This window comes from Camellia sinensis, chromosome 12 (genome assembly GCF_055761805.1).
Source record: "Camellia sinensis isolate YWXY chromosome 12, ASM5576180v1, whole genome shotgun sequence".
In the NCBI taxonomy this organism is placed as follows: domain Eukaryota; kingdom Viridiplantae; phylum Streptophyta; class Magnoliopsida; order Ericales; family Theaceae; genus Camellia; species Camellia sinensis.
In genome coordinates, this window is record NC_138972.1 from 114,299,866 (window position 1) to 114,321,978 (window position 22,113).

At 42.5% G+C, this 22,113-nt stretch overlaps 1 protein-coding gene across 3 annotated transcripts; it reads left to right on the top strand.

Moving 5' to 3' along the window:
- The first annotated feature begins 1,939 nt into the window (after positions 1 to 1,939).
- On the top strand, positions 1,940 to 8,246 carry LOC114300245 (uncharacterized). Of its 3 annotated transcripts, none has more exons than XM_082899649.1 (2): positions 1,940 to 7,125; positions 7,541 to 8,246. In XM_082899649.1, the coding sequence occupies exon 1, from the start codon at positions 3,172 to 3,174 to the stop codon at positions 4,309 to 4,311; it is 1,140 nt and encodes a 379-aa protein (XP_082755775.1). In that variant the 5' UTR covers positions 1,940 to 3,171; the 3' UTR covers positions 4,312 to 7,125; positions 7,541 to 8,246. The 3 variants fall into 2 exon arrangements, with proteins under 3 accessions (XP_082755777.1, XP_082755775.1, XP_082755778.1); XM_082899651.1 differs by having other exon boundaries at positions 7,490 to 8,246.
- Positions 8,247 to 22,113: the final 13,867 nt, after the last annotated feature.

A 22,113-nucleotide genomic window follows, 5' to 3' on the forward strand; every position in this document is an offset into this window, starting at 1 on the left:
TTGCTGCTCTAAACGCTCTCAAAGAAATCTGGAAGAACACACCACTCAATTGGGTTGGGTCGGATCCATGTGGCAACAGTTGGGAAAGAATTCGTTGCACCAATTCACGTGTGACATCTATAACATTAGCCGGCGTGGGATTGATTGGTCAGCTGTCCGGAGACATTCAAGGGTTGTCTGAATTACAGACTCTGGATCTATCATACAACAACGGTTTGACAGGATCTCTTCCTCAATCAATTGGAAATTTGACTAAGTTATCAAACCTGATCCTGATTAGTTGCGGTTTCAGTGGTCCAATTCCTGAGACAATAGGATCTCTGCAGCAGCTGAGCATTTTGTGTCCCAAAAAAAATATGAGTCAGAGAGCGATGTTGAGTGTATTTGGCGGGAGAGCTTCTGAGTTACGAATCGAATAGAAGCTTATCACCATTCAAGTGGATATTGAATCCAGAGGAGGTTTAGTGGAGATCATTGAAAGGAATCGATTTCGGAGTTACAATTTGAAGATAGATCTGGGGGGTGTTTCTTGGGCCATTAAAGCTTTGCGATAGGTATGGGGCCAGCATCATGACCGACCTTTCTTCTCCAAATACACAAGTAGTTCAACAGTTTTTTGGGTTCAGAAATTCAGTAACAAGGGAGGTATCTTTGTCGAGATGTCAAAGTGGGAGGCTGGGGTGAAACGCAACAACATCATCATTCCAGTAGGGGTTGATGGTCAGGGATGGCAAGCAATGGCCAAGATGCTGGAACGAATCATCCATGGAGGCATCAGGGTTTCGGATGTTGAAAGGAATGTAAGGTCTACAGATAAGGGGGGCCATAATAAAAATAATCAATTTGTATTCAGTAACCGCAGGGGAAATTCAGAAGGAAATAGGTTTATTTTCCAAAAAACATGGGCAAACAAAGTAGCCTCATATGCTGATGTGCTTAAGTCTCAATCAAATATTTCGAATGGCAATAATTTCTGTTTAGAGATGCGCAAGGTGGTGGTTTGTACCAGAACTGACTTCTTTGATGACTGGGCTCAAATTGAAAAGGAATTAAATCGATCGTTTAAAACTTCAATTGTTTTGAGACCTTTTCAACTAAATAAGGCTTTGTTTTTTGCAAAAAGTTCCGATGAAGCCGATTACTATGGTGCACAAGGAGTATGTTTTTTTCATAAAAGTATTGTTGTGAGACTGGATAGGTGGTCGGAAGAGGTATTCAGTAAGGATGCTGTTATCGCTTCAAATGGAGGCTGGATATCTGTCTGTGACTTGCCTTTTAATTTCTGGAAGGACAGAGTTTTTGAATGGATTGGGTCAAAATGTGGTGGGCTGATTGAGGTAGACCGCAGAACCAGGTATTTTGGAAATCTCTTCAAGGCTAGATTGAAGGTTAGAGGGTATGGAAATGGGTTCTTACCTGCAAAACTTCATATTCAGTTCGACGAGATCTCGGTGGTAGTGCGATTGAAGGCTCTGTCAAAGCCTGTCGGAAGAAGGGAGGTTCATCGGCAATGGAGTTTTTCAGGTGAACCCAGTGCTGGAGAAGAGGAAGACGAGGAGATTCAGGGGACAAGCTTGACACGTGGCACGAAGAAGATGAGAAGGCAGTTGGGTGACACGCTCGAGGGGGGTGAAAGTAATGGAGGAATTGCAAAGGTTGATAGGGGAAGTCAGCCTGGGAAGACTAACGTGAATGGGCTTGTCTTTAATTATAATGGGCCTGGTAATGAAGTGGGCTCAACCCACGAATTGTTAGTATCAGATAATAGCTGTGCTGATGGGCCACAGTTCTCAGTCCCACATGCTTGCCATACTCATAAGGATAAGGGCCCAATTATTTTTGAAAATTCAATAATTGAGCCGCCTCTTGAAAGGGGCCCAAATGTTTTTAAAGGCCCAAAGGTTTCTTTTTCCAATCCGATTGAGGTTTCGGGGTCCGGTTTCAAACGGGTTACAGGGTTCGATGGAGAAGAGGGTCTTCGACGTAGCTCAGCGATGAAGGAGGCCAGTCAATTTCCATCCGGTGAAGGATCAGATCAAGTCGATCGTGCTATACAAATCTTGTCACCCATTCGCAGAGATATGTATACAGAAGAGATCCATTTTGGGCTGGCAAATGTTGTCGATAGATCTGTGGGGGATTTATAGGGATTAAATGGGAGGTCAGAGACTGGGATTCAGGAATTGATGGAGGTGATAAGGATCTCGGAAAAGCAGATTAATGAGGTGGATGAGGGTCATTTTGAGATACACGAGGTATTGCAAAATTTGGAGGAATATGGATCATCTGCAAGCTCAGAATCGAAGTCTGAAGGGGAAATTAGTGAGGATGAGCAAGTAGATAGTGACTGGGATCTCAACCGTTTCTTTAATGTAGACTGTACCACTTTGGATGAGGATTTCGATAAGGTTCCTGAAGCTCTGAATCAGGTCAGTTTTTCCGTTACCCAAGGTTTAACAGTTTCATCTTTACATGAGGGGTTACATGCTATTCCAAATTCTTCCTCTTCTGGGGATGGGGTTCAGGATGGGTTGTCTTTGCCTCTTCAATCCAGTTCCTTCTGCCCTGTTCATGATGTCTCTTTAGTTGACACTGCTGTACAAGGGGTTACGACTGATATCCCGAGGGCCACGGTGATTGAGTCTACCTTAGTGTCTGAATCCTTACATGCAACTATATCTCAAGGTCAGGTGAACGATAATCAGTGTAGGATTTCCAGGAATCATTTTGACAAGGGGGGCCAGGGTTTTAGTGGAGAGAAGGAAGAAACAGAAAGATGGCTGAACGAGTTGAGCAAGTATGCAACTTGCCCAATTGAGGAGAGTGAGATTCCTTATTTTTTGCAATTATTACAGGTCATGGGGTTGTCATTAGTTAGAATTAAGGACATGTTTGGGTCGGGTAGGGTAAGTAATAGGTCCACGAGGGGGTTAGCTGTTAGAAAGGAAGGTGATAGTAGTAAAAAGGGGGCTAGGGAATTAAAGAATTTAGCGAGTTCAGTGAATTACGAGAGGAGAAGTGGGGCGGGTAAGGGAGATAAGGTTTCCTTATGAAGATTTTTAGTTGGAATGTTAGGGGTCTGGGCTCTCGGAAAAAGAGGGGTGTTATCAAGGATTTTCTTAAACATCATCAACCGGACATTGTTGTTTTACAGGAGACCAAAGTAGAAGTATGCGAGAGAAGGTTTATGCAAAGCCTTTGGGGGTTAGACACAGGAGATGGGTGTGCTTGCCTGCAAGTGGTAGATCTGGGGGTGTTTTGATATTGTGGGATGAGAGAGTTGTTTCTGAGTGTGAAACAATAGTGGGGGAGTTTTCGCTTTCAATTAGGTTTAGGAACTTAGATAGATCGGAGTGGTGGTTGACAGGTGTTTATGGTCCTAACAGGCCTTCTAGGAGAAAGGATTTTTGGGAGGAGCTAGCTGGATTATTTGGGTTGTGTTCACCAAATTGGTGCGTTGGAGGGGATTTTAATGTGGTTAGAACGGTTTCAGAAAAACTTAATGGGATTAGAACGACTAGGGGGATGAGAGATTTTGATTCGTTCATACGAGGGTGTGAGCTGGTGGATCTTCCTTTGTGTAATACCATATTTACTTGGTCTAATCTCCAAGAGAATTTGGTGTGCTACAGACTGGATAGATTTTTATATTCTTTGGGGTGGGATGGGGTTTTTCCCAATTCAAGACAAGAATCGTTGCCTAGAATAGTTTCAGATCATTGTCCTATTGTGCTCGAAAGTTGTCCATTACAATGGGGTCCGATGCCTTTTAGATTTGAGAACATGTGGTTGGAGCATGTGTGTTTTAAGCGAAATTTTGAGGAATGGTGGTCCAATTCTAGTTGTCACAGCTGGGAAGGTTTTAAATTTATGAGAAAGTTGAAGATGGTCAAGGAGAAGGTAAAGTGTAGGAATAGGGAGGTGTTTGGGTTTTTGGAATCTTCAAAAAAGGAGGTGATAAGTATAATAGTAGAGTTAGATGATTTGGAGGTGCATGGGGGTTTAGTTGAGTCTTTGAGAAGGGAAAGATCCGAGTGTAGACTGAAACTGGAGGAGTTGACCTTTAGGGAGCAAATTCTTTGGGCTCAAAAAGCAAAGATCAAATGGTTGAAGGAAGAGGATGTTAGTTCAAAATTTTTTCACAAGGTTGCAGACAGGAAAAGAAAAAAGAAGTTCATCAAGAGATTAGAAATAAGTCCAGGGGTTGTGGAGGACAGGGAGAATCAGATTGTCAGTGGCATTTATGAGTTTTATTCCCAACTTTATTCGAAGGAAGAGATGGGTACACCGGGGATTGTAGGGCTAGAATAGGGAACCATTGATTCGGAAATTGCAACATGGCTTGAAAGGCCTTTTGATGAAACAGAAATTCGAGAGGCGGTTTTTGATTGTGAGAGAGATAAAGCTCCAGGTGCGGATGGTTTTTCTATGGCTGTCTTTCAAGATTGTTAGGAGGTGGTGAAAGGGGATTTGTTGAGAGTGTTTTTGGAATTTTATGAGTCAGGAATTGTTAATTTGAGCTCAAATGCCACATTCATCTGTTTAATTCCTAAGAAAGTCGAGGCTATTAGAATTGGAGACTTTAGGCCTATTAGTTTGGTAACGTCATTGTATAAGATTTTGGGAAAGGTTTTATCAAAAAGACTAAAGATGTCTTTAGGGGATACGGTGTCTAGGGTGCAGGGGGCTTTTGTGAAAGGTAGACAAATTTTAGATGTTGCCTTAGTGGCAAATGAAGTAGTGGAGGAATATAGGAGTTTAGGGAGGGAAGGGCTTATTTTTAAGGTTGATTTTGAAAAGGCATATGACAATGTGGATTGGCAATTTTTAGATTTTGTAATGGATAAGAAAGGATACGGTGGGAGGTGGAGATCTTGGCTTAGGGGTTGTTTGTCGACTTGCAATATGTCAGTTATAGTTAATGGGAAACCAGGGGAGTGTTTTAGGGCTTCGCGAGGGCTTCGACAAGGGGACCCACTTTCTCCCTTTCTTTTTATTTTGGTGGCGGATGTTTTGGGCAGGATGGTTGATAGAGCTAAAGAAACAGGTCTTGTTGAGGGATTGGAGGTGGGGAAGGATAGAGTTAGTGTGAACCATTTACAATATGCGGATGATACTATATTTTTTTCCGCGGGGGATGAAAATCAGATACTCAACCTGTATTCGATCTTGAGAATTTTTGGGCTTATTTCGGGGCTCAAGGTTAATTTGGGAAAAAGTAGTGTGGTGGGAATTAATATGCAACAAGATCAACTTCAGAGTAGGGCGTCTCTTTTAGATTGTGGTATAGAGTCCCTTCCGATTAAGTATTTAGGTCTTCCTTTGGGGGGTAATCCTAGAAGTGAAACTTTTTGGACTCCAGTAATGGAAAAGATTGGCAAAATGTTGGAAGGTTGGAGCAAGGCTTTATTATCTCGAGGGGGAAGGTACACTTTGGTTAAGACTGTTTTGAGCGGAATTCCTATCTATTATTTATCTTTGTTCAAGATTCCGGTTAAGGTGGCAAGGTCAATAGAAAAGTTGATGCGGGATTTTCTTTGGGAAGGTAAGGATGAGGGGAAAAATGATCATTTGGTGAATTGGGAGGTGGTGTCGTTACCTAAGGAGAAAGGAGGTTTGGCTATCGGTAACATTGTAGCTAGGAACTTGGCCCTTCTTGGCAAGTGGTTATGGAGATTTCCACTGGAGATTGATTCATTATGGCATTAGGTTATTAGAAGCAAATATGGGATTCAGGACAATGGTAGGGATTCACGAGTGGTTTTAAGGGGTAGTTGTCGTGCTCCTTGGAAGTCAATTTCTCAAATTTTCACATGTTGGTCTCAACATCTTTTTGTAAGGGTGGGTAATGGGGAAATTGTTCGGTTTTGAGAGGACGTTTGGATGGATCAATCTTCTTTTGCTGCGGATTTTCCGCATCTTTATCGAGTGGCTCGTTCACATAATTCTTCAATTGCTTCCATGGCTTGCTCTCTCTTAGCTCCAATTGCTTGGAATTTTGATTTTTCTAGAAATCTTAATGATAGGGAGGCCTCACAGTTGGTTTCTTTATTATCTAGAATTGATCACTTCTCTTTATCTCCTCTTTTGGAGGACAAGAGGGTTTGGGGGCACTTCATTCGTCCGGAATATTTTTTTGCAAGTCTTTTTTTGATTACATCATCGATAATCCTCAAATCCCTCAATTTCCTTTTTGTAAAAAAGTTTGGAAGGCTTGTGCTTCCTTTAAGGTAAAGGTGTTCATGTGGGCCTTGGTTCATAGGGGAATTTTGACAAATGATACATTGCAGAAAAGGAGACCAAATCGTCTTTTAAATCCTCAGTGGTGCATTCTGTGTTGTAAGAGCGGGGAATCCGTGGATCATTTATTCTTGCATTGTCCAATAGCTTTGAATCTATGGCATTGATTGTTTGGTGTTAGATATGGTATGTGGGTGGCCCCAAAAAGGAGTGTGCATATGCTTTTAATTGATTTTCATACATTTGGAGGATCGAAGAGAGCCAAAATTTTATGGACTTGCGCGGTCTTTGCAACTTTTTGGGTGCTATGATGGGAGCGAAATCAGAGGTTGTTTGAAGATAAGTTTCGGGAGGTGGATTGTTTATGGGATCATGTTTGTCACTTATCTTCTTTTTGGGCGTCGGGGAACTCTTTATTTAAAGGAGTTCCACTCTTTTTGTTAGCTAGAGATTGGTTGGCGGTGTGTGCTTTGTAAGCTTTTGATTGTTTTTAGTCAGTTAGGGACTTTTTCCTGTTGTCTTTTCACTGTTTTGTATTCAGAGGATGCCTCATCCTCTTCTCTCCTTTTTATTAATAAAGCTTTTGTTGTTGATCAAAAAAAAAAAATGTCATGGCAGCATTTGGTGAATACGTCTTATGGGAAAATGGATAAGTTAACTTGATAGTATTTGGTGAAAGCTCAGCCACATAGTATTTTCTGATGTTGATAAGCGTCAACTTCTTAATAGGTTGGAAGTGTTTGGGTGCATTTGGTTTTGGATGTCCAATGGATAGCTAATCCTTTTCCAACTGTGCATTTCGTATCATTTGGGTTAGGAAAGTATCAGTACTGTTTTCTAATCTCATGGATGTCTGGCTTGTTTCAAGCTCATGTTTACTTTCAGGTACTAAAAACATGAATGGCTTCATTTCCTGTAATAATATCACTGGATTAGTGTTAATATTTCTGCTAGAGCACTGACTGTTGTTTATTTTCTTGTCTTAAACTAGTCATTTTTTCTAAGATATATCCATCTTTTGATTATTAATCTACAGAAGGGTGAACTGTTAATTAATTTGAATTTTTTTTATCTCTTCTCCACACTGCTATTATATATATATATATATATTCGGAAATTATCCTTTATTTTTTTTATTGCCTTAAGTTTTGCTTGGTAGTCTGGTACCAAATTACTAGAGGGCTGCGATGTGAACTTTCCATAAATACATTGCATTAATTTTTTAATTCTGTGCATCATATTCTTGCAGACATTTAGCACCTTATACTTATTCTGGTAATTTTTTTGGGAATTTTTGAAGCTCTGGATGAAGAGCTGTAAGGTTATTGTTCTCGATATCTCTTTGTTGTTTGAGGCCAAGATGGACAAGTGGACAAACTCCATTATTGTAGTATCAGTTGATCCTGAAAGACAGCTTCAGCGACTCATGGCAAGAGATGGAGCATCACTACAAACAGGATACAATCTCAGATGCCTTTGGATTTGAAAAGGACTAAGGCAGACATAGTGATTGACAATACTGGATTGTTAGAGGATGTGAATGATCGTTTTCAGAGGGTGTTAGTCCAGGTCACAAAGCCCTTGACGTGGACTGAATTTGCCCTTTCCAGACTTGGAACTTTTCTGGCCTTTTATATCAATTTTTGTTGGTGTTTGCACATGCCCGATGCAGTCATGACTGCTATATAGGGGCACTTCTTAGGGGGGTAATATCTCCCCCATCCAGCTCTACACCTTTTCCCCAGGCTCCTGCTCACACATGCTTTTGGCTGGAAATGCTTTCCCGCCGTCAGGAAAACTTTATATTTCTGTGGCTGTAGCGATTATGATAGATTTTTCCATTTATCTCATTGGAATGTATGTTTGTTTTGCCCAATTGGGTTGTATAGATGATTTAATCGTGGAAATGGAAGTCTGCCAAGGCTGTCACATTGATTGAAACATGCGGAATATTTAGTGGCTTCAATGGAGAATAATTCATATTGTAAAATTTTGTTTACGATCTTTTGTCTAAGTTCTTGAGTTATTCATTTTTATTTTTTTTTTTCTGTCCGAATATGTTCCTGTTAAACTTATTCGGTGGAAAACAAGCTAATGCTCAACTTTGAGGAGATTTAAGACTGGCCATCTTGGAAATTGATGACTGTTCATTTTTACACTTTAGAGCTGGAAAGAAGAGTGCAGCCATGATAACTAACCGCATTAGGCCCCTAAAACTGCCCAGGTATCACATTTAAATTTGCATGTAGTGATAATTTTTTTGAACCCAAAATTATGGAATTTGGCAATGAAATGTCAGTGTGGTGAGTTGGTGTAGTGGGAGTGTTGATTTCAGTGGGCTGTTAATCATGTCCATTTGAGATTACCAGAAATAGTTGTTTGGAAGGCTTAAAATCTGGAATTAACATGCTGACTTTGTAAGTTGATCTCTTGAGTGTTCAATTTAGATATGCTTACCCAATTGGTGGATGACTATTGCTTTTGGATTTATATTATGATTTTCATGTACGTGAGATCCCTTGGTAGGTTAAGGTTCTTAAGTAGTACAGTTCTTCGAAGTTGTGCATTTGTTTTGCTAGAAGCTAGGTAGCCGGAGAGGATAAAGTTCATATAAGCAATGAGGCTGCATTTTAAGTCCTATTGAAATGATTTTCTCCATTGTGCCCCCCATTAGTTAGCCTTTATATTCTTGCTCTTCCACATTGTCCATTCTGGCTTCTGGTGCCTTCCTCCATTTGCCATATATTCTATTCTATTGATGACTAATATTGTCATCTGATTGAAACCAAGCTTGTTAATGGGCAATGACAAGTGATTTCCATTTAACAGGCCTGTGAAAGTGGCAAGTATGTGCTTCATTCCTTTATGTTGTGTTTGGTTGGGGGATTTGGGGAGGGATTTGGAAAGGGAAAGAGAAAATGTGTGTAAAACTAGGTGAAATATAGACATATTTTATTCACATTTTACCTACCTTTTCCATTTCCCTTTCCAAATCCCTCTCCAAATCCCCCAACCAAACACAGCATTAGTATAGCTTCTTTTATGAGATTTGTAATTAGTTATACCGTCTCAACTTGTCTAATCAATCTTTTCGATTAAATTTCTTTTTTTGTTTTTTGTTTTGTTTTATTTTGTTTTTCTGCATCCATTTTGTGTATAGTTAAATAGGTACATTGGATTTAGCTCTGTTAGAGCTTATGGCGATTTATTATTATTATTATTATTATTATTATGGCAATTTATTATTATTATTATTATTATTATTATTATTATTATTATTATTTTATATTTTCCGCAGTAGCTTTCAGAGTTGTAGTAGTCACTCGACATGGAGGTGGAGCAACATGTGAAAAATTCCTATTTGATTTGTTATAATTTATTTTTGTGAATTGTGTGAATTTTTTCCTTTTGATAGAGGTAGGATATACAAATTGACCAATTTCTTCCCTCCTTTCTTTTCCTACCTAATATGATCACAGTTTTTCAGGTATTATCTATCTTTTGGGCAGATTTGAACTTCTCGTGGGAACAATACCAAATCGACTTATCAATAATCATCACTACAACATAGTGTTATTGTCAAAATAGAGAAGGTCAAGTAGTTAAATAACCCTATTGTAAATATTTAAAACAAAACTATGGGTGCAATCTTTTATGCTGTGTTTGGTTGGGGATTCGGGGAGGGATTTGGAAAGGGAAAGGGAAAAGGTGTGTGAAACTATGTGAAATGTAAGTATATTTTTTTTACATTTCACCTATCTTTTCCATTTCTCTTTTCAAATCTCTCATCAAATCCCTCAACCAAACACAGTATTAGAGTGATATTGGGAGTAAAATGTCCGTGCAAATGTTAATAACATATCTGCTTAAAGTAGCAATTTCCTTCATTGCGTGTTAAAATTAGCCACATGAGTCTGTTTAACTACAGATACATTTACAATATCAAGAAAAACCAAGAAAACACGTCTGAGACTGGGAATATGGGTAAGGATATACTTTTAACTTATAGATTTTACGAGGTTTTGTCAATTGTCACTGTTCTGAATAAGATACGCAGGAGTGTTGTGCAGTCACTCTGTATCTCTTTAAATGGAGTCTAGATTTTCTTTAATTGGTCATGCTAAAAACTCGAACCCTCTTCGTGATGTGCATAGTGATTGGTAAGGTCCTTTTTGTTTTAGTGTCTTAGTTGTCGCATGTGCTATACTGTGTTATCCTCATCTATTCCTCCAATTGGTCATGCTAAAAACTTGAACCCTTCTTCATCTGTCTTGAGTTGGCCTTCTCCCGCACCATTGAACTTCTAATCTTCATGTGCACAAACATCTACCGCTGCCTAAGAAGTATAGACACTTCAAAATGGCTGTTTTTTCTATATCTGACATGTATCGGACATCGACATGTCACAAAAACGCCACATGGCATGTCATTTTTTTTAATTATTATCTTTTCTGTTTTAATTATTATGATCTTTTTTTAATTATTATCTTTTTCACTGTTTTGTGGTTGGATATACTTCACGGCTTATGTGGGTTTTTTTAATTTATAATTTTATATAGTTGATTTGGGCTCAAAATAAAATATATGAAAACAAAAAGAGGGGAAAAGTGGAAAAATATAAAATACACTACATTGACGTGAATTTTTTTTTTTTGGCCACCTGCCCGTCTATCCTAATTTTCTTGTTGTTGTGTTCCGTGTCCGTGCTTGTTAGACTGCTGCATTACTGGCTGCTGCCTCGGTTGCCCATCCTGGAGGGAAAATCCTGCTCCTGAGGAAAGTCTGCTGTGAGTCTTTTTCCAATCATTAAAAATTCCAGGCAGTGAGTCTTTTTCCACTCATTAAAAATTCCAGGCACGGCCGAACCTCTAGTCAGAAAAGTTAATTTGAATGATGTTCCACTTCATTGAAGTCATTAAATTTTATGGATTCTTTGGGTTATGTGTGGCTTTATAATTGATATAAAATCAGAGTAGCCAGTTTTTCCCACTCAAGATAAATACAAAATGTGGTCGCAAGTCATTCTCACCCTCAAAAGGTTCAGTGAAATCATTGGCTCATAGAAAGTTGGAGATCAGAGATACAATGTCCAAGTGCTTTGTGCTATTTTAAAATTCAATCCCATTACGTAGCTCGAAAATCAGTGGCTCGATTGGCCCTAAAATCAAAACGATGTCGTTTTGAATTTTTTTTTTTTTTTTTTTTCTCTCCCCTTTCTCTGTTCTGATTTATGCCTCTTCTTCAACAAAGAAGAAGAAGAAAGAAAGAAAGAAGAAAGAAGAGGAAAGAGAGAAGAGGGGAGTAGACGAAAATCACCCGAGCACAAAGAGAGAGATCAACCAAAAATCAAACCCAAATCACCCAACACAAAAAAAAAAAATCAACAGCAACATCTTCATCAACGCATTATCATCATCAACAACACCACCTTCATCAACAACATCATCATCATCATCATCATCATCATCAACACATCCAGATCCACTAGAAAAAAAAAAAAAAATACAGAAAACAGAAAACAGAGAAAGTGGCGATCAACGACGATACCCACCGGTGATCGATCGGCGACGACCGCCATCACCTTCTCTTCCTCCTTCCCTCTCGCCTCTCGCTTTCTCTCTTCTCTCGCTTTCTCTCACTCTCTCTCTTCCTCCTTCCCTATTTCAGATACAAAAAGAAAGAAGAAAGAAGGAAAAAAAAAAAAAGAAGAAAGAAGGAAGAAAAAAAAAAATCGCAAAACAACGACGTTTTGCGATTCGGGCCAATCGAGCCTTGGAGCTTTCAAGCTACAAGCTATTTTTCTTTAGGAAAATGTCTCGTAGCTCAAATTTTGTGGCTCAAAAGTGGCTCAAATGGCCAAAACGACGTCGTTTTGGCCATTTTTATGTTGTTCTGTACTCAAAACGACGTCGTTTTGGCCATTTGAGCCACTTTTGAGCCACAAAATTTAAGCTACGTAGCATTGTCGTTTTCTTTAAAATTCTCACCATGATGGGTGTTTTGTCCTATTTTATAGTATTGTGTGTTGTCTTTATATTTCACCTGCAAAAGGACCTTCATTAGGCCTTATTTGATTAACAGGATTAATAATCTCATGAATTAATGTAAGATTAGTTATTCAATTAAATTAGTGAGATAATCATTTATTATGTATTTATTCCACACATTTTTTCTTTTATACTTGAAATTATAATTTCCAACCCCTCTCAATATTAAAAATTCGCCAATTTCGTCAGATTGAATGTCCTCTGTGCATGTAATCCAATTAATAAAATTTACAATCAAACATTGAATTATGAGTCCATGAACTAACAATTCTAATCCTATACTATAATCCTACTAATCAAACATGCCATTAGAGTATTCCTCCTGTTTCAGAATTCCATCTTCAGTGTTTAAAATATAGGAAAATGGCAAGTGCTGCAATTGTTTATTGATTCTCATGCGTTTGCTTGCCATTTGTTTTAAATATCTGGTGTCCACTTTTGCTTTTGCCTTTTGTTTCTAAATTGTGATGTATAATGAATTTCCATTGGCACATTCATTTATTTCATTTAATTTTTTTTTTTTTGCCTGCTTCACACTCGTACCAAGGCTACCTTCTGCCCTAAACATCCAAATGGAATGGTTTTTTTCTCTGATGTCATACTAGTTGAGGCTTAGGCCATCACTGGTTATTTAGTACCATCAGGACCTTAAACCTTTTCTAAATGCAAAGATAGCTAGCTAGTTGATAATAGTTCAATATGAGCAGAAGCTTTTTTTTGTCACACCCCGAATTTAAGAGGTCTGGCCCACGTAAGTAAACCACCCAACGATAGACAATAACTAACAGCAATCATGCAGATATATATAATATAGGCAGACAATACATGTGCTATTCCAATTTTATACATTCTTAGATACAACATCTAAGTCATATGGATGCACTGCAACAAAAACAAACAAAGATGTTATAAATCAAATTAAGATGCCCAAAGAATTACATCATATACAAAGGGTATAACCTTTGCAAGAATGGCACACGGCCAACAAATACATAAATGGCCCTGGGCCGGCAAATAAAGGAACCACCCTATACGGTTTTAAATATAACTTTAACGTCTCAGTCCACATCTATATAAGCATACTTAAAAAATATTTTCAGCCACGTAGGGTGAGCATAAAGCTCAGTAAAAAATATTTCAAAAACTAAATATACTCCACCAGTGTAAATGATCATGAATGCAATTCACGCATGCATAATATGCTCAATGCATTCTCAAATCCACTCTGTGTCTCAATAAAATCCCTTTCTTTCTAGTCTTCCAAACCTTTCGTTATTTTTCAAAACGTTTTCTGAATTCAATACATTAGTTTGACATAAAATCTATTTCCACAAGTCAATCCAGGTACCTCAATACCAACTAACAATTTCATTGCCAATTTCAATGCAAATACATCATTAACCAACAGCAAATACATGGCTAAAACCGTTTAAAATTATTTCTTTCCAAAACCAAAATGACAATAATAAAATGAGTAAATCTCTGAAACCAATACTGCCTTTCACGGAAATTTCGTCTGTGGGAAACCGTCAACGGGATCCATGTAAACATAGGCTACATGCATTACAATTGTCATTTTACGAAAACTTCATCCGCAGGAACCAGCACCCATGTATACGTTCGTTTTTTGAAACTTTCACACTGGACACACAGGCCAACTTAATTCAATGTAGTCCATCCCCTTTCTCCTCCCAAACATGGAATACATCTACTTTCTCCTTCCAAACATCATACATATACAATTTATTAAAATGCAATCATATTTAATTACAACCGATAAGAGATTATTTTAAATTCACTTAATCCATATACAATGTTCTACAACAACCATTTCTCAAATTTATCATTTTATTTACTCTTTCCAAACAGCACAATACATGTGATTCAAAATATGATTCTCAAAATGAAATAAATGCCCTTAAAACATAACACAAGAATTTTCAAAATCTCTTTCCAAAACATACAGTTTAAATCCTCAAAATCCATTGCATGCTCCATGATATACATGATTTTTAAATTGTCCAGTTTGCCTAGTCAATATGCAATTTCTACCACAATTATAGCTATCCTCTACCGATAGCCCAAAACAAATATATCTAAACAGATAAATAAATTTCATTAAAGATATACTTTTTCAAAATCTCAAATGGAAGTGATAATACATATCTAACTCCATCATCATCCTTAATTATCATTTCAATTTCACATTTCTCAATATTTATTCCATTTCTTCTTTATAATCTCAAAAATTACATTGTAGGGCATAACTCCTTTCCTTTTTGAAAATTCATTTCAATGCAAGAAATAATTCATTTCAATGCAAGAAATAACTCATTTCAACAAATATCAACTCCAATTTCATAATCACAACCCTTTTCAAGAAAACATTCAGAAACTCCTCTTTTACATTTTAATTTGATAATCCAACAATTTCCCAAAAAGTCCAACATTTTAGGGTTTCTTCAAATTTGAGCTTTTCACTTTTAAAGACTCATATACATTCTTTATAAGGGGAAAATAAACTTTTGTAGCTAAACCTTAGCTCAACAATCTCATTTGGAACAAACCCTAACTGAGAGGGGAGATTTGCACCGGTTAGTACGACCGAGCTACGGTAACACGGGTCGTGGCAAACCGCACGGCGCCGAGCTGTTTTCTCTCCTGACGCGGCCCTTCGGCCTGTTTTGCACGACCGAAGAGGTTGGCCGACCAGGCACGATCTGAGGTCTGACCGAGCTGTGACTAGACGTTTGGCAGCGTACACGGTGACGTGTGTCAACTGATCTAAGGGTAGCCCGGGCTAGACTGATTACGGGGCGAGGACCGGCATGCCTCTAACTAGTTGGTCGAGGTGGACGGACTTCGTATTACCGAGAATGAAGGTAGGACGGGGGGAGGCCGGTACGCCTCACGGTCGATCAACCAGGGTGGACCGACCAAGAGTAGCTCGGCCATGAGAATCAGACTTTCGCTTCTTCCCCGAGGGATAGATCGGCGAGATACAGCTTGGTTGTGCTGCTTGTGGTGGCAACTCTCCACAAGGGCTAGGCCGGTCGTGGTACTCCGGTTAAGTGGGCCACCTGGGCCAATGGCGTGAGAGAGAGGACATCTGCTCCAAGCACGCGTCAATACCGTTGGGCAGTTCTGCGTGTACTGGTTGGAGGACAAGGCCTTTACACGCGTGAGGTGGTGAGAGGTAAGCACTGCCACCTGTCCAGGGAAGGACAGCAGAGGTAGTGCGCGCACAATCTTGAGGCTGCATGGCCAGCCTAGAAATAGGGGAGGAAGATGAACATTAGAGGTAAGCAACTTGCGCTATCTGAAACACCCTCTCTCTCTCTCTCTCTCGAATAGCCTTCTTCTTCCTCAAGGGATCTGACTTGATCGTCGGAGGGTCTATCCGGCACACCACCGCCGGGCAGCTCACCGTTCTCTGTGTTGCCAGGTTAGATGCCGTCACGTGAAGCTTGGACTCTAAGGAGTACGGAAAGCAGAGGATATTTCGCCCCTGTACAATTGGCGCCGTCTGTGGGAACATCTTGGATACTCAAACCTTGTTTTTCAAGCTTCTTCGACCATCTCTATGGCCAACAACGACGAAACTCCACTGTCCGTCGTCGATGGCGTCACACTAGAGTCTGTCCGACGGAGAGAAGGCCCCCCGAATGTTCCAGCCATGGCAGGCCTAGAAACTTCTTCGCGAGGTGCGCGAGACAAATATGAAAGGAGTACTGATCGCTCGAAGAGTCCAGAGGGCCGTCGGCCGCGGGGGGAGTCCCGTGTGCAGCGCCTAGAGCACAAACTCAAAGACCAAGACGCCCTCATTCGTGAGATGGCGGCGGAGATAGAGATGCTGAGATGTCAGATTAAGGGGAAGGGTGTTGCGAGAGAGGGCAACCTCAATGAGCGCACCCCATCCCCCCGTTCTAACAGTCGCCGCCAGGAGAGGACCCACCCTCTCTCCATCACCAGGAACTATGGGGTTGGAGATTCCGACCGAAGGGAGGGCAGATCCCTCACTCGAGACAGCACATACCGTCCCTCACGCCCGTCTCCGACGTCACAATACTCTTTCTCCACCCGTTCCAGAGACCTAAGGGATGTATTAGAGGAGAGGGCGCGCCGTTGAGAGGCTCGAAGAGTGCCGGCGTGGCAGAGATTGAGCGCCCCAGTTCACTGTAGCGAAGAAGTGGCGATGCCAGTGCCCAGAGTGATGGCCCATGCGCTAGTGGACAAAGAGCTGGCGAGACTTACAGCCACGCCATTGTCTCCGGAGATCGAGAGTACACCACTCCCTGTCGGATTCCACCAGCCTAAGTTCACCTTATACGACGGCAGAACGGATCCGTACATGCACGTGAGTCATTACCGGCAAGTAATGGCTGGCCACCGGCGCAATGACGCCTTAATGTGCCTCATATTCCCAGCAAGCTTGGGAGAACTGGGCCTGAAATGGTTCGAAAGGCTTCCAGAAGGGAGTATCGAGGGTGGCAGCAACTAATGGAAGCCTTCGTCACCAGATTCAAAACCAACACTCGAACACCGAAGGAGGTCGATCATCTTCTGGGCGTCAAGATGGAGTTAGGGGGATCATTGAAGGCATACAACGCGAAGTACAGGGAAACTTACAACGAAATCCTCGACTGCCCTACCAATCTGGCGATCACTCAATACAAGCGGGGTCTCCTAGTCGGACATAGGCTGCGGGATTTTCTCATAATGCACCAACCCATAACCATGGAGTCCTTGATGAAGCGGATCAATGAGCACATTCGTGTAGAGGATGATGTCGCCTCCGCGACCGAGAAGGTTAATCCGGTCGCAGCGGACAAAAGGGTAGCAGGGAAAGTTCACTCGGTCGGGCAGGAGGATAACCGCACAAGTGACCGGCCAAAAGATTAACGACATGGCCCAAACCGCGATGACAGAAACAAGGGTCGCAGAAACGACCGAGCTGACGCTCCCCGTGATGCAACGGAGGATGCTAAGAGAAAATTGAAGGCGCGGACTGGAATCACCATGGTCTTTAAAATCCCTATTTACCGCATCTTGAGTGAGATCAGAGGTGAGCCTTTTGTCCGCTGGCCGGCCTAGTTGGGGAATGCACAGAGAGGCTTCAACTCAAGGTATCGCTGCACCTTCCATAAGGAACAGGGACACCGAACGGAGGACTGCTTACCGCTCAAACAACATTTGGAAGAGCTAGTGGCCGCAGGACATCTTGACCAATACATAGATGGGGGTATGAAAGCCGCGCCATTGGGGAAAACCGAGCCAAACGGCCTAGCCGCCCTAGAGGCAGCACCCCAAGGCGTAATCAACGTCATCCATGGCATCGTTGAACCAGCAAGGGTCTGCGAGCTCAGAGGGATGATTAAGAAAGCCTAGCACATGAGGGAAGTGCTCTCCGTTCGGCCCGCTGTGAAGAAAGGGAAGACCGAGGAAAATGACATTCTTACCTTTTCGAGCAGGGACTTGGAGCGGATCCAGATGCCCCACAATGACGCCCTAGTGGTAACTCTTCGCGTCAAAGACTTTGACATCAAGAGGATCTTGATCGACCAGGGGAGTTCGGTCGAAATTATGTACTATGACGCGTTCAAGCAAATGAAGTTGGAGGACAAGGACTTGGCCCCTGCGACGTCCCCTTTGGTTGGCTTCAACTCTTAGCCAGAATGGCCGGTAGGAAAGATCATACTGCCGGTCAAAGCAGGTTCAGTCACAAAGCAAGTAGAGTTCTGGGTGCTCAAAGTCCCATCCACCTACAACTTAATTTTAGGCAGGGGCTGGTTGCACGCCATGCAAGCAGTAGCGTCGACTTACCATCAGGTCTTGCACTTCCCGGCGCCAAACGGACAAATAGAGGAAGTTTGGGAAGACCAGGTGATGGCGAAACAATGCTTCATTGCGGTAAATGGCAGCCGAGCAGCTAAAGGATTTGTCCAAATGATTGAGGGACCCGAGGGAAAGGAGGTCCTTGAAGACATAGTAAGAAAAGCCGAGGAAAAATCGGTCGAGGATTTGGTGGAAGTGCGCATCGACGAGAATGACCCAACTAAGTTCTTCCTCTTGGGATCATCTTTGTCTAGCGCCGAGCGGTTGGATTATGTCAACTTCTTGGTTTCCAACATGGAGGTTTTTGCGTGGACGCCTTACGATATGCCTGGCGCCAACCCTAACTTCATTTGCCATCAGTTGAATGTCTTTCCTAATGCACGGCCGGTCATCCAAAGGACACGCCGCTCAGCTCTGCACCATGCCGAGGTAGTGGCAGAGGAGGTCAAAAATCTGTTAGAAGCAGGAGCGATAGAAGAAGTGCAATACCCTCGATGGATATCCAACACGGTGGTGGTCCCGAAAAAGAATGGTAAGTGGCGAGTCTGCATTGACTATAAGACGGTCAACCGTGCTTGCCCAAAGGATAGCTTCCCCCTCCCTCGCATTGACCAGCTGGTGGACTTGACCGCTGGCCATCAGAGGTTTAGCTTCCTGGATGCATATCGCGGCTACCACCAGATAGCCATGTATGAACCGGACCGAGAGATCACGTCGTTCACTACTCCTAGAGGCCTGTATTGTTATAAAGCCATGCCATCCGGACTGAAGAACGCCGGGGCAACTTTTCAGAGGATGGTGACAAAGATGTTCGCTCCTCTTTTAGGCCGAACAATGGAGGCTTACATTAACGATATGGTGGTAAAAAGTAAGGAAAAGTCGCAACACCTCACCGACCTAGCAGAAATGTTTGCCATACTTAAGCACCACAAACTTCGTTTGAATGCCTCCAAGTGCGCCTTCGGAGTCGACATCGGGAAGTTTCTGGGGTTTTTGGTCACGAACCGAGGGATCGAAGCCGACCCATCACAGATCAAGGCTATACAAGAGCTGGAGCGCCCCAACTCCACGAAGGATGTGCAACATCTTGCCGGGATGGCAGCCGCGCTAAACAGATTTATCAGCCGGTCTTCAGATCATTGCAGGCGCTTCTTTAAAACTTTGAAGGCCAAGTTCTTCTGGGATGACGAATGTGATCGTGCACTGGCAGACTTAAAAATATACCTTTCCTCAGCCCCTATCTTAGTCACTCCCCGGCGGGGCGAAGAGTTGTATCTCTACTTGGCAGTCTCTCTACATGCTGTGAGCGCCGTCCTAGTCCGCGCTGAAGGCACCCAGCACTTGCCCATCTTCTATGTAAGCAAGACTTTGCTCCCGGCCGAGACGAGATATCTTCTGCTGGAAAAATTAGCGCTGGCCCTGATGATGGCATCAAGAAAGCTGGCGCACCATTTTCATGCCCATACAATAGTTGTGTTGACCGAGTTTCCACTTAAGATGCTTTTTGAAAAGGCAGACTTCACCGGAAGGATTTTGAAATGGGCCGTGGAATTGGGGCAGTATGATATCAAGTTCCGCCCGCGCACCACAATCAAGGCTCAAGCTCTTGCAGACTTTGTGACGGAATTTGCCCCTGGAACGTATCTAGTTTGCCCGGCTGATTTGGCTAGTACGGATTTAGCGCAGCCCATGGTTTTGGCAATAGAGACGAGTGTTGGCTCACAAGTGGGAGAAGGGCGAAGAGCGACCGAACTAGAGGAGCCGAGCGACTTCTTGGAAGACGGACTCAACCAAGACAGGGAAAGAGACCAGAATGAACCGATCAAAGACTTGGGATTGAGAAGTTCCCAGAACCCCTCTGATTGCTGGAAGCTATTTATTGGCGAGATGTGGAAGCTCTTCGTCGATGGGGCATCCAATAGGCATGGGGCCGGGCTGGGTATCGTACTGACTTCACCGGACGGGCTGATCATCGAACAAATAATTACGCTCGGCTTCCCAGCATCCAACAACGAGACGAAGTATGAAGCTCTCCTTGCCGGACTAAAAAGCGCATTGAGAATGAAAGGGTCAGCCCTTATGGTATTCAACGATTCCAAGCTGGTGGTCAATCAAGTCTCAGGGGAGTATGAGGCCCGGGATGAGCGAATGCGAAGTATCAGGCACTGGTGCGCGCCGAGATCAAGAAGTTCGACGCCATAAGAGTGGAACAGATCAACCGCGAAGAAAACAACACGGCTGATGAATTGGCCGGACTTGCTTCTATTCAGACAGCTTTTCCTAACCCCTTGATGATAGAATTCTTACCTCGGCCAAGTATTGAGGAACCAGAAGCGACCGAAGTACTCTGCGCCGACTTGGGTCCTTCCTGGATAGATCCCATCATGGCCTTCCTAAAAGATAGAGTTCTACCGCAAGCAAAGAAGGCGGCCAACAAGATCTGGGCCAAGTTAGAGCAGTTTTGGCTCTCCCCGTCCAGAGCCTTGTATAAAAAGTCTTTTACCGGGCCGTATCTAAAGTGTGTCCACCCAGCCAAGGTGGAAGCTTTTCTCTATGAGATCCATGAAGGCATCTACGGCAGCCATATTGGAGGCAGATCTTTGGCTTACCGAGCAATTTCCCAAGGTTATTGGTGGCCATGCAGGCAGGCAGACGCACAAAAATACGTTCGCAGGTGTGAAAAGTGTCAAAAGTTCGCTCACCAGATCCACCAGCCAGCTAGAGAATTGTTCCCCCATACGAGTCCTTGGTCGTTCGCGCTTTAGGGGTTGGATATTGTTGGACCACTCCCAGCAGCACCGGGCAATCGCAAATTCTTCATCGCTGCCACTGACTACTTCACCAAGTGGGTTGAGGCCGAGCCACTGGCGACCATAAAGGAAAAGGATGTGAAGAAGTTTGTCTAGAAAAATGTCATCACTCGCTTCGGTATACCCAAGGCCCTCATCTCGGATAATGGCACTCAATTCGATGGGAAACTTTTTCGTGGATTTTGCGAAGAGTTAAAGATCGAATTCTACAACTCAACGCCGGCCTATCCTCAATCAAATGGTCAAGCGGAGGCCTCAAACAAGACCATCCTGGACGGGCTGAAGAAGCGACTTGAGAAGGCCAAGGGGAAGTGGGCTGAAGAACTCCCTAATGTACTCTGGGCGTACAGCACTACGCCAAGACGGTCGACCGGAGAGACTCCGTTTGCCTTGGCTAATGGCATGGAAGCCGTTATCCCGCTGGAAATTGGCATGCCAACCATCCGGTCTGAAAGCTTCCAGCCATATTTGAACAACGAAGCAGTGGCATTAGAGCTAGACCTTGCCGAGGAAAGAAGGGAGCAGGCACTAATCCACATAACGGCCTATCAGCAAGAACTCTCCAAGAAATACAACATGGCTGTGCACCCCAGGCTGTTCAAGATCGAGGATTGGGTCTTAAGAAAAGTGCTGGGCAACACGGTGGTCCCTGGCGAAGGAAAACTCGGTGCAAATTAGGAAGGACCATACAAGGTGACTGGTCTCGCTGGCAAAGGGGCATACCATCTGAAGGATTTAGATGGCAAAGCTGTCCCCAGACCGTGGAATGCAGCCAACCTTAAGATCTTTTACTTTTAAGATGTAATTGTTTTTATTGCTTAGCTCTCTAGACCTTAGGCCTTTTGGCATTTGATGTAAGGATAGCACTGCATTTTGTAATGAAAAATAGCCCTCTTGTTGTTTTGTATCATATCTTTCTGTACAATGAAACTGCAAGGATACAAGGCCACTGTGGATGCCAGGGGCAAAGAGACCGACTTGAATGGGACCGGACTGATTTTCTCTCGCCGGTATAAATGCGGACCGCACCAACAGTTGGTGTATTGTCCAGCGAAATGATTGGTGTATGGACCAATTCATGTAAGGGCTGAGCTGGTTTTTTGCTCGCCCAATTGGGATGTTGGCGTTATGACCAACTTAAATGAAATATTGGTGTTTTGCCCAATGTTAAGGCCGAGCTG

Excerpts from the sequence above, each read along its gene's own strand:
- LOC114300245 (XM_082899651.1), top strand. The coding sequence starts at position 3,172 with ATGCGAGAGAAGGTTTATGCAAAGCCTTTGGGGGTTAGACACAGGAGA.